This window comes from Bos grunniens, chromosome 26 (assembly GCF_055505025.1).
Source record: "Bos grunniens cultivar Pamir isolate PY7600 chromosome 26, Bosgru_T2T1.0, whole genome shotgun sequence".
Taxonomy (NCBI): Eukaryota; Metazoa; Chordata; class Mammalia; order Artiodactyla; family Bovidae; genus Bos; species Bos grunniens.
In genome coordinates this window covers 34,372,978-34,386,255 of record NC_141190.1, presented here as the reverse complement: position 1 = coordinate 34,386,255, position 13,278 = coordinate 34,372,978, and the positions used below count along the sequence as shown (strand labels likewise).

At 38.7% G+C, this 13,278-nt stretch overlaps 1 protein-coding gene across 7 annotated transcripts in view; it reads left to right on the top strand.

Moving 5' to 3' along the window:
• The window catches only part of CCDC186 (coiled-coil domain containing 186), a 47,730-nt gene that overhangs the window by 13,083 nt on the left and 21,369 nt on the right, over positions 1–13,278 (top strand). For 5 of the 7 annotated variants that reach the window (XM_086377733.1, XM_086377728.1, XM_086377726.1 and 2 more), the window contains 4 exons: positions 7,036–7,162; positions 9,841–9,969; positions 10,741–10,953; positions 12,143–12,262. In XM_086377733.1, the coding sequence (XP_086233859.1) occupies positions 7,036–7,162; positions 9,841–9,969; positions 10,741–10,953; positions 12,143–12,262 (589 nt within the window). The remainder of the gene's footprint in view (positions 1–7,035; positions 7,163–9,840; positions 9,970–10,740; positions 10,954–12,142; positions 12,263–13,278) is intronic. The other 2 variants (XM_086377732.1, XM_086377731.1) reach the window with 1 other exon arrangement.

The window sequence follows — 13,278 nt, the reverse complement described above, 5'->3', positions numbered from 1 at the left end:
TGGAATGCAAAAGTAGGAAGTCAAGAAACACCTGGCTGCTGCTGCTGCTGTGTCGCTTCAGTCACGTCCGACTCTGTGCGACCCCATAGACGGCAGCCCACCAGGCTCCCGCATCCCTGGGATTCTCCAGGCAAGAATACTGGAATGGGTTGCCATTTCCTTTTCCAATGCATGAAAGTGAAAAGTGAAAGTGAAGTTGCTCAGTCCTGTCCGACTCTTAGCGACCCCAAGGACTGCAGCCCACCAGGCTCCTCCGTCCATGGGATTTTCCAGGCAAGAGTACTGGAGTGGGGTGCCATTGCCTTCTCCGAGAAACACTTGGAGTAACAGGCAAATTTGGCCTTGCAATACGGAATAAAGCAGGGCAAAGACTATTAGAGTTTTGCCAAGAAAATGCACTGGTCATAACAAACACCCTCTTCCAACAACACAAGAGAAGACTCTATACATGGACATCACCAGATGGTCAACACCGAAATCAGATTGATTATATTCTTTGCAGCCAAAGATGGAGAAGCTCTATACAGTCAGCAAAAACAAGACCAGGAGCTGACTGTGGCTCAGACCATGAACTCCTTATTGCCAAATTCAGACTGAAATTGAAGAAAGTAGGGAAAACCACTAGACCATTCAGGTATGACCTAAATCAAATCCCTTATGATTATACAGTGGAAGTGAGAAATAGATTTAAGGCACTAGATCTGATAGACAGAGTGCCTGATGAACTATGGAATGAGGTTCGTGACATTGTACAGGAGACAGGGATCAAGACCATCCCCATGGAAAAGAAATGCCAAAAAGCAAAATGGCTGTCTGGGGAGGCCTTACAAATAGCTGTGGAAAGAAGAGAAGCGAAAAGGAAAGATATAAGCATCTGAATGCAGAGTTCCAAAGAATAGCAAGAAGAGATAAGAAAGCCTTCTTCAGCGATCAATGCAAAGAAATAGAGGAAAAAAACAGAATGGGAAAGACTAGAGATCTCTTCAAGAAAATCAGAGATACCAGAGGAACATTTCATGTAAAGATGGGCTCAATAAAGGACAGAAATGGTATGGACCTAACAGAAGCAGAAGATATTAAGAAGAGGTGGCAAGAATACACAGAAGAACTGTACAAAAAAGAGCTTCATGACCGAGATAATCATGATGGTGTGATCACTGACTTAGAGCCAGACATCCTGGAATGTGAAGTCAAGTGGGCCTTAGAAAGCATCACTACGAACAAAGCTAGTGGAGGTGATAGAATTCCATTTGAGCTATTCCAGATCCTAAAGATGATGCTGTGAAAGTGCTGCACTCAATATGCCAGCAAATTTGGAAAACTCAGCAGTGGCTACAGGACTGGAAAAGGTCAGTTTTCATTCCAATCCCAAAGAAAGGCAATGCCAAAGAATGCTCAAGCTACCACACAATTGCGCTCATCTCACACGCTAGTAAAGTAATGCTCAAAATTCTCCAAGCCGGGCTTCAGCAATACGTGAACCGTGAACTTCCTGATGTTCAAGCTGGTTTTAGAAAAGGCAGAGGAACCAGAAATCAAATTGCCAACATCCGCTGGATCATGGAAAAAGCAAGAGAGTTCCAGAAAAATATCTATTTCTGTTTTATTGACTACGCCAAAGCCTTTGACTGTGTGGATCACAATAAACTGGCAATTCTGAAAGAGATGGAATACCAGACCACCTGACCTGCCTCTTGATAAACCTGTGTGCCTGTCAGGAAGCAACAGTTAGAACTGGACATGGATCAACAGACTGGTTCCAAATAAGAAAAGGAGTTCGTCAAGGCTGTATATTGTCACCCTGTTTATTTAACTTATGTGCAGAGTACATCATGAGAAACTGAAAGGTTGTTGTTGAATCACGTGAATATACCAGGATTCTTGGCCCCTGGAGGAGAAGAATTCAATCCGGGGCCAGAGACGAGGCTTGATCGCTCAGAGCTTTTGTGTAATAAAGTTTTATTAAAGTATAAAGGAGATAGAGAAAGCTTCTGACATAGGCATCAGAAGGGGGCAGAAAGAGTACCCGCTTGCTAGTGTTAACAATGAGGTTATATAATCCAAAGAATGTCTGGAGGTTGTAAAGACCTCGTCAGACCTACTCCCATAATTTACATTTTAAGATAACACTGTCCTCAGGCAAGATACATCCTTGTAAAGACCAGGTCTACTCCCATAATTAACATTTTAAGATAACAAGATTGAATCCAAAGACTGTCCTTAGGCAGGATACATTATTGTTATATAATCCTAAGGAATGCGGAGAAAGAAAAAAAGTTTGTCCTTTCTTCCTCCTTGAGAATTCCAGACCCCTCTCTCCTTGGGGACCCTTAGACTCCCTATCAACCTGCCTAGGAACTGACTCTCTCAAAATGCTGGGCTGGAAGAAACACAAGCTGGAATCAAGATTGCTGGGAGAAATATCAATAACCTCAGATATGCAGATGACACCACCCTTATGGCAGAAAGTGAAGAGGAACTAAAAAGCCTTTTGATGAAAGTGAAAGTGGAGAGTGAAAAAGTTGGCCTAAAGCTCAGCATTCAGAAAATGAAGATCATGGCATCCGGTCCCATTACTTCATGGGAAATAGATGGGGAAACAGTGGAAATAGTGTCAGACTTTATTTTTCTGGGCTCCAAAATCACTGCAGATGGTGACTGCAGCCGTGAAATTAAAAGGCGCTTACTCCTTGGAAGGAAAGTTAAGACCAACCTAGATAGCATATTCAAAAGCAGAGACATTACTTTGCCAACAAAGGTCCGTCTAGTCAAGGCTATGGTTTTTCCTGTGGTCACGTATGGATGTGAGAGTTGGACTGTGAAGAAGGCTGAGCGCCGAAGAATTGATGCTTTTGAACTGTGGTGTTGGAGAAGAGTCTTGAGAGTCCCTTGGACTGCAAGGAGATGCAACCAGTCCATTCTGAAGGAGATCAGCCCTGGGATTTCTTTGGAAGGAATGATGCTAAAGCTGAAACTCCAGTACTTTGGCCACCTCATGCGAAGAGTTGACTCATTGGAGAAGACTCTGATGCTGGGAGGGATTGGGGGCAGGAGGAGAAGGGGATGACAGAGGATGAGATGGCTGGATGGCATCACTGACTCGATGGACGTGAGTCTGAGTGAACTCCGGGAGTTGGTGATAGACAGAGAGGCCTGGGGTGCTGCAATTCATGGGGTTGGAAAGAGTGGGACAAGACTGAGTGACTGATCTGATCTGATCTGATTTATACTTTAATCTTTTAAAGTTTCCCTTTGAGATTATTCCTGATACTTCTTTCTACTTTCCTTAGATTTTGAGTCTTGACCACTTTCATATTTCTCTTGTAAATTATAAGATGTTATAGATTTGATAATAATAGCCAGAAGACTTAGTGTGCCTGGCACTTTCCATGTATTAATGCATGGAATCCTCACAAAACAACTCTATGCAGTATGAACAGTTATTATTCCCATCTTACAGATAAGGTAACTTGAAGCACAGAGAAGTTAAGTATCTAACTTGCTCTGGGTCACAAGTTACTTAATGACAAAGTTAAAATCTGAACCCATTTAGTCTGGCTTAAGTGAATTTTTTAAATGTGCTTATCAGAAATGAACAGGTTACATGTTATTAAATTTAGCTAAAAACATTAGGAATACAGTAGAAAGTTAATTCCTCTTTTGTGCTCTATCATGTCAGGACAGAGGCAGCGTGGTAGACGGGGGCAATAAGCACAGTTGGAAGGTTCCCACTGCCAGTTGCAAGCTTTGTTTGCTTAGTTAAATCAACCTCTCTGAGACAAAGATTTTTCATCTGTATGAAGGGGACAATACTTACCTGATAGGATTGTTTTGAAGACATTAAAGGGTTAAAATATTATTACTTTAAATCCCAAGTTATTTTTATTATGCATGTAATATTTTAGATTTCAAATAAAATGCTTTATGATTCAGGTTAGCTCTAAAATAACTTGTCTTTTTTTCTTTTACCTTCATTCAATTTCCTGTAAAGAAAACTACCTTTTAGTTGCTTTGGCTTAAATTTTCATGAATGCATCTATTTGCAAATGTCTTTGTTTAATACATCCGTCATATTATTATCCAATGTCCCAACCAGATTTTTAATTAGGAGCAATTATTTGTGTATAGGATGTGCACTTGGCATATAAGAATAATAATTTCAGGGCTCGCTGTTCTTCACTTCTCTCTCCCTAAATTGTTTACTTTATGAACTATAGTCAGGATTCTTGTGCTTCTAGTTGTTTTCTGCAACAAATTGAGTGTTCATCTTTGTCATATACTCTGAGTTAAATCACTGTGCCATAAAAGGCTTGAAGAAGCTTGTATGCTACACAGTTTTCTATTCCCAAACATTTTCACAACGTTCCTCCTCACTGCATTCCTGTACTATGAGAGAGGTCTGTCCTGATTACCTCAAGTATAGTCATGCTGCTGCTGCTGCTAAGTCACTTCAGTTGTGTCCGACTCTGTGGGACCCCATAGATGGCAGCCCACCAGGCTTCCCCGTCCCTGGGACTCTCCAGGCAAGAACACTGGAGTGGGTTGCCATTTCTTCTCCAATGCATGAAAGTGAAAAGTGAAAGTGAAGTCGCTCAGTCCTGTCCAACTCTTAGCGACCCCATGGACTGCAGTCTACCAGGCTTCTCCATCCATGGATTTTCCAGGCAAGAGTACTGGAGTGGGGTGCCACTGCCTTCTCCGTAAGTATAGTCATAGTTTAACTCATTTTCCCTGTCCTCTTGCCAGTTTTTTAGTTTTCTTAATAGAACTTAATCACAACTTGGCATTTCATTATATATCTATTTATTGTTTAATTTCTCTCTTAGAATGTGAGCATCACGAGTGCAGGGATAGTTCACTGACATACCCCCGAAATGTAGACTAGTATACGTACATAGTAGGTACTCAGTCAACATTTGTTGAGTAATTGAGGGATCTTCAAAGTAGAAGATGGCAAGGAATTAGACCTGGGTCCAAATCTAATCTTCACCCACTTACTATATGTGTTAGTTGCTCAGTCATGTCCAGCTCTTTGCAACCCCATAGATTGTAGCCCACCAGGCTCCTCTGTCCCTGGGATTCTTCAGGCAAGAACACAGGAGTGGGTTGCCATTTCCTTCTCCACTTACTAAGTATATGACCTGGAATAAGTTCTAGGCTTCATTTTTGGTGTGTTTTTCCAATTCATAAAGCATAAAATAATGATTTTATAGACTTATTAATTTATAGACCTGAAAATTAAATAATACATTTAAAGCTACACTTAGGAAATAGTAATTGTGCAATAAATGTTAAATAATAGCTGTTGCTGTTGTTAGTAATCCTAAAATATTAGCTGTTAACCCTCTTAGGTATCTTATTTTATAGTTTTAAGTACTTTTATGGGTAATTTTTAAGGTTTTATTTATATTTTTTAGATAACTCAAAATGAAATTTCTGCTCACACTTTATTACTTTACATTGACTACTTCTGTAATTAGAATACCATTAAATATTAAATTAGAATATCATAGATATTAAGTTAGAATATCGTTAGATTTCTAATTCTATTCTAATTTAATATCTGCTGCTGCTGCTGCTGCTAAGTTGTGTCAGTCGTGTCCGACTCTGTGCAACCCCATAGATGGAAGCCCACCAGGCTCCTCTGTCCCTGGGATTCTCCAAGCAAGAACACAGGAGTGGGTTGCTATTTCCTTCTCCTGATGGTATCTAATTCAGTCGTGTCCTACTGTTTGCAACCTGATGGACTGCAGCCTCCCAGGTTCCTCCGTCCATTGGATTTTCCAGGCAAAAGTACTGGAGTGAGGTGCCATTGCCTTCTCCAGGGGAGGATCTTCCCAACTCAAGGATCGAACCCTGGCCTCCCGCATTGCAGGCAGATGCTTTACCCTCTAAGCCACCAGGGAAGCCCAAGAATTAGAATGTCATTAAAATCTAAAGAGACATTTTTCCGTCTCAGCATTATTGACATATGGGGGCAGATCATTTTTTGCTGGTGGTGGGCTGTCCTGCATTGTAGAATGTTTAGCAGCAACCCTGCCTCTACCCATAGAAAGGCTGTAGCAATGCTTTCCACAAGTGACTTCCAAAAGTGCCTGTCTCCAGACACGTGCTTGGAGGGGAAACATTGTACCTGATTGACCCTGACTGATTTGAAGGGACTCCAGTTTTGAAGGGATGGAGCACATAATTCGTATGCCTTAAGACATAAAAGAGTGTGGTATTCTTTATCTGCTTATATTTCACTTAATTTGAAACATACAGATTTCTAGGAAAAGGGTAATAGCCTGTTTGCCAGAGAATGTTTTGTAAAGTATAATATGTTGTTCAGTCACTCAGTCGTGTCTGACTTTTTGCAACCCCATGGACTGCAGAACACCAGGCTTCCCTGTCCATCACCAGCTCCTGAAGCTTGCTCAAACTCATGTCCGTTGAGTTGATGATGCCATCCAACCATCTCATCCTCTGTCGCCCCCTTCTCCTCCTGTCCTCAGTCTTCCCTAGCATCAGGGTCTTTTCCGATGAGTCGACTGTTCACATCAGGTGGCCATAGTATTGGATCTTCAGCATCAGTCCTTCCAATGAATATTCAGGGTTGATTTCCTTTAGGATTGATTGGTTTAATCTCCTTGCTCTCCAAGGGATTGTCAAGAGTCTTCTCCAGCAGCACAGTTTGAAAGCATCAATTTTTTGGTGCTCAGCCTTCTTTATGCTCCACCTCTCACATCCATATATAACTACTGGAAAAACCATAGCTTTGACTATATGGACCTTTGTTGGCAAAGTGATATCTCTGCTTTTTAATAGGCTGTCTAGGTTGGTCATAGCTTTTCTTCCAAGGAACAAGGGTCTTTTAAATTTCTTGGCCGTAGTCACCATCTGCAGTGGTTTTGGAGTCCAAGAAATATATCATTACCAAAGAACTTCTTGGAAATATTAGTTTATTAATCATAAGTATCTCCACCTCAGTCTGCAAACAGATTATTTTCCACATTTTAAATTATGTTTTACTTATACTGGCCTTTTTATATTTAGGTTAATTAAAGAAAATAAGAAGCATCAGGAACTCATCTTAGACATTTGTTCAGAAAAAGACAATTTAAGAGACGAACTTAAAAAAAGAACAGAAACAGAGAAGCAGCATATGAACACAATTAAACAGGTAAAAAGACAAAAATCTTAGAAGTCTGTTCTTAAATACATTCCTGAAAATTTGTATATAAATCGAAGTTCTGTAAATTAAATCATACTTTAAATGCAGAAGATTGCTTGGTATGTGACGCATTCTCTCTTATGAAATGGGAATCCTAGCCTTATCTTTCTGTTTTATGTAAATTAATATTTTTATATGATATGTGTGGCAGTATTCTATCTATAATAGATATCTGAGAAGGAAAGACAGTTTGTTTGGCAGTCAAATAGATTGTTTCAGAAGAAGCAGTATATACCTAAACGTTTGTATCTGGCCTTAGAAGGTTTTACAGCTTATGCATACGTGCATGCTAAGTTGCTTCAGTTGTGTCCCACCCTTTGTGACTCCATAGAGTGGAGTCCATGGGATTCTTGAGGCAAGAATACTGGAGTGGGTTGCCATTTGCTCCTCCAGGGGATCTTCCTGACACAGAGATCGAATCTGCGTCTCTTAGATCTCCTGCATTGGCAAGCAAATTCTTAACCACTAGTGCCAGCTGGGAAGCCCTTTTAAGCTGATAGTTCAATGTAGTTCTGTTCTTAGTATTTTATAAACTATACTGAAGGCTGACTCTCTTACTTCAGATTTTATCTGGTTAGCTAGTTTCCCCAAGCCTTTCCTTTCCTTTTTTTTTTTTTTTTTTTTAATGTACTGTGATGCTTGGATCAGCAAAGTGCATATTCTAGACTGGTAGCTCAGCCGCTCTTTATCTTTTTGAGCTGCCTTTTTTTTTTTTCCCCCTGGTAGCTCAGCTGGTAAAGAATCGCCTGCAATGAAGGAGACCCCAGTTCAATTCCTGGGTCAGGAAGATCTGCTGGAGAAGGGATAGGCTACCCCCTCCAGTATTCTTGGGCTTCCCTTGTTGCTCAGCTGGTAAATAATCTGTCTGCATTGTGGGAGACCTGGGTTCGATCCCTGGGTTGGGAAGATCCATCCTCTGGAGAAGGGAAAGGCTACAACTCCAGTACTCTGGCCAGGAGACTTCCATGGACTATATATATAGTCCATGGGGTTGCAAAGAATCAGACATGACTGAGTGGCTTTCACTTTCACTTTTCTTCTGTGGAAAAGGTTAGAAACATGGTAGCCTTAAAAGTCTTTCTTTTTGCCTCATCTTTCACAGAAAGCTGTATAATGAAAATAAAAGTAAACAGCTGGTAGTACCATAATGAAAAGTTAAACCAAGTTTCACTTACTTACACTTTGTTATACTTAATGAAATTATACTTAATCGGGAAAGTTTAATCCTGATTTGTGTGTGTGTGTGTGTGTCATCTACCACATGTAGACCAAATTTAGAATTTTAAAGTGAAGGTGCCTTAATTTTAAAGTGTGGGGCTGAATATGAATTTTGGTAGACAGATCACTGCTGATGACCAGAAAGTTCAGAATAAACAGATGGAGGCTAACCAGAGCTGTTCTTTTCTTGAACTTGTTAGTGGTTGTGCCTTTTTAAAGGAGAAAATTCGATTGACCTTTCTTTTGCTAGCCAGTATAGCAGAGTTTTCTTTCCTAATTTTATCTTTGAATCTGTACCACTTAATATGGCTGCCTCTAGCCATCATGATATTGGGCATGTGAAAGGTGGCTAGTCCAAATTCAGAGGTGATGTAAGTGTGAAATGTGCACTTCAAAGACTTAGTACAAACAGGGGTAAAATGGCTCAGTTTCTTTAATGTTGACCACCTGTTGAAATGATATTCTGTATACATTGGGTTTAATAAAACACTTATTTCACCTGTTTCTTTTTACTTTTTAAAATGTTGCTACTAAAAAATTGGGCTTGTATTGTGTTGGACAGTGTTGTCATAAGGAAAAGTAGTACATGTGTACTATATGTAAGCTAACATGTAGGGTTTTTTATAGCAGTTTCATTGATATATAATTCACATACCACTTAATTCACTCATTTTAGTATACGGTTTGGTGGTTTTTAGTTGTACATTTTGTCACAGTTCTAGAAAATTTTATCACAGGAGAAAACTGCAAGCCCGTGGTAGTCACCCCTCATTTCCCTCCAGCCCCTGTCAGCTGTCTCTCCTCAGCTCTAGGGGACAACTACCTACTTTCTGTCCCTCTATATATTTGCCAGTTCTGAATATTTCATATAAATGGAATCATATATGCTTCCTTTTCCTTCATATAAGTGGAATCATGTAATATCTAGCTTCTTAGTGTAATTTTTTCAAGATTTCTATCAAGTTGTGGCTTTTACAATATTTAAGATTAGGGTTATGGGTTAGGTTTATAGATTTATGTCTACCATTTTTGAGTATTTTATGTCTATAGTTTCTTTATGTCTTTTTTGGTATGTTCCTATTTTGTTTCCCTATTCCTCACTTACTGCTTTATATTGCATTAAGTAAATATGTAACATTTAAATTTTTTTCATGATATTTTAACTTTTTTGAGTTATTGATAATTACTCTAGAGCTTACCATCTTTCTTCTCAGAGTCTGCTTCAGATTTATACTGACTTAATTCTAATGATATATTGGCACATCATTAATGTTTACTTTTTATGTCTATGGCTGAAGTATATTCTTGAATTCTTTATGCTCATATATATATAATTTATATTTATTTGAAATGTTAGTGGTCTGTTTGTTATAGCTATAAAAATAATCTGGAAATAATTTTCTTTACAGTTGGAAACAAGAATAGAGGAACTTAATAAAGAAGTTCAGGCTTCCAAAGATAAAGTATTAGCTCAAGACATTGCAGCCAAAAATGCAATTCAGCAATTACACAAAGAGATGGCCCATCGGATGGAACAGGTATTTTTCAAATCATCATTATCATTAACTTTCTGTTGACTTTTTGTTTATTTAACCCTGTTAGATAATTTTAGACGTTAGTGTGTATTAGGAATAGGATTTTAAAAATACTAAAGCATTACATAAATGTATGTTAACTACAAAAAACTTCGACTCTTATTTCTGTGATTCTTTACAATATGCTGACCCTGAGCAATAGGAATGTTACATGCTTAACACTTATACTATCAGTTCTCAAACCTTTTATACTAATTAAAGAAAAATATAGAGGATAAGACATTAAGAAATTGATAGCTTTAATAAACCCAAACATAGTTTCATTAAAATAACTGTTAGAATTAGGATTATATTTTAAAATAAAAACAGAATGATAATAAATTGTACACAATAACAATTCAAACAGTAAAACATGTCTTCTTCCAAACCTTTTCTTTGTATGAGGATAAAGAAACTTGTTAATATAGTCCCTGCTGGTCATTTTCCCAGAGCACAGGGCAGGCTAGGAAAGAGTGGAAAAGTGATCTGAAGGCATAAACAGAAAATAGCATCTGTATTAGCCAAAGGAAGTGAAATAGGAAAGGGAAGAAGCAGATGTTAGTGATATTAATTTGTTCATCGTATCATTTCTTTTTTATGATTTCATGACACGGGTCCCCAAAATGTGCAAAAATCAAAAAATAAATTGGTGATATTGTAGGAAAATATTATTTGTTTTAGTTTATTTTTACTTTAAAAACCATATTTTATTAATGCTAGATACTTTTTTCAAAGGCCAACAAGAAATGTGAAGAGGCACGCCAGGAAAAAGAAGCAATGGTAATGAAGTATGTAAGAGGTGAGAAGGAATCTTTAGACCTTCGAAAGGAAAAAGAGATGCTTGAAAAAAAACTTAGAGATGCAAATAAAGAATGTGAGAAAAACACTAACAAAATTAAGCAACTTTCTCAGGAGAAAGGACGATTACACCAGCTGTATGAAACAAAGGTATCACTTTTGCTGTTGTACCTTACCTGAAGCTTATTCTCTTTGCTTTTCCTTATTTAATCAAATAATCATAAATTAACATGGTTCAACCACTGTTAAACATAAAGCTGTTTTGTTAGTTTACCTTCAAAGAATGTGAATGCTTTAATAATTACAATATCTTGTTAGTCACTGCAAAACGTTTTTCCTGTGAAAACATGAGAAACTGACACATGTTGTTTATTAGATCTTTTTTAAAACTTTCTTTTAAAATCTACATGTTGTAGAAATGACTTCATGCTTCAAAGGAAGATTTTACTTTCGTAAAAGATACACAGGAAAGTGAAAGTCACTCAGTCATGTCCAGCTCTTTGCGACCCCATGGACTATACAATCCATGGAATTGTCTAGGCCAGAATACTGCAGTAGGTAGCTGTTCCCTTCTCCAGGGGATCTTCCTAACCCAGGGATCAAACCCAGGTCTCCCTCATTGCAGGCAGATTCTTTACCAACCTAGCCACCAGGGAAGCCCAAGACTACTGGAGTGGATAGCCTGTCCCTTCTCCAGGGGATCTTCCCAACCCAGGAATCGAACTGGGGTCTCCTACATTGCAGGCATATTTCTTTAACAGCCGAGCTACCAGGGAAGCCTAGTTTTTGAGCGAGAAGTATAATTGACCAGAATTTTAATGTAATGCTCATAGAATAGGATTTATATTTTTCTTGCAGAAAAACATGTTTTTAGATGCTGTTTAAAGAGATTTAATTACTGAGCTATTCAGAGCCTTTGCTTTTAACTAACAGCCTCATGGCATAGTTTTGTGTCCAGCAGGTTATCATTTCTTGATAATCAGTGTTATTTTCTACTAAGTTTTAGTTTAGCAATGTTGTCATTGTTGTCAGTAATTCTGGCAAAACCAATTTAATTTACATTTCACCTTATGTTAGCCTTTTGGGAAGCACCAGAGGTGTGCTTATACTCACAAAACATAATAGTCGGTTAAAGTATAAATGTTAATCATCTTATATCTGTTCATTGGTTTTAGGATTTTTACTTTCCTCTTATGATTTAAACTTTAAATCAGTTTTATCGCTTGTAAGCCATAAAGTGCTAGCCCCTGGATTGCACTGATAATCTTGAGATATGAAAGACACACAAATGATTGTTGGTTGTTTAAATGAAAAATATGACCGAGTGATATTATTTTAGGAAGGTGAAGCTACTAGACTCATCAGAGAAATAGACAAATTAAAGGAAGATATCAACTCTCACATCATTAAAGTAAAATGGGCACAAAACAAATTAAAAGCAGAAATGGATTCACATAAGGTAAGTACTGTAACACAGTGGAAAAACTATTAGAATCAGTTTTAAGAACAAATATAGCAATAGTTATTAATCAGGCATAAAGCTTATTTTAGTGATTCCTGTAGTATAGCTTGAGCCAAAATATTTCGTGATTCAGTTCAGTCGCTCAGTTGTGTTCAACTCTTTGTGACCCCATGAATTGCAGCACGTCAGTCCTCCCTGTCCATCACCAACTACCGGAGCCTACCTAAACTCAAGTCCATTGAGTTGGTGATGCCATCCAGCCATCTCATCCTCTGTCATCCCCTTCTCCTCCTGCCCTCGATCTTTCTGAGCATCAGGGTCTTTTCAATGAGTCAGTTCTTCGCATCAGGTGGCCAAAGTATTGGAGTTTCAGCTTCAGCATCAGTCCTTCCAAAGAACACCCAGGACTGATCTCCTTTAGGATGGACTGGTTGGCTCTCCTTGCAGTCCAAGGGACTCTCAAGAGTCTTCTCCACCACCACAGTTCCAAAGCATCAATTCTTTGGCACTCAGCTTTCTTCACAGTCCAACTCTCACATCCATACGTGACCATAGGAAAAACCATAGCCTTGACTAGATGGACCTTTGTTGGCAAAGTAACGTCTCTGCTTTAGAATATGCTGTTTAGGTTGGTCATAACTTTCCTTCCAAGGAGCAAGCGTCTCTAAATTTCATGGCTGCAATCACCATCTGCAGTGATTTTGGAGCCCCCAAAATAAAAGGCTCTCACTGTTTCCACTGTTTCCCCGTCTATTTCCCATGAAGTGATGGGACTGGATGCCATGATCTTCGTTTTCTGAATGTTGAGCTTTAAGCCAATTTTTCCACTCTCCTCTTTCACTTTCATCAAGAGGCTTTTTAGTTCCTCTCCACTTCCTGCCATAAGGGTGGTGTCATCTGCATATCTGAGGTTATTGATACTTCTCCCATCAGTCTTGATTCTAGCTTGTGCTTCATCCAGACCAGCATTTCTCATGATATACTCTGCATATAAGTTAAATAAGCAGGGTGAC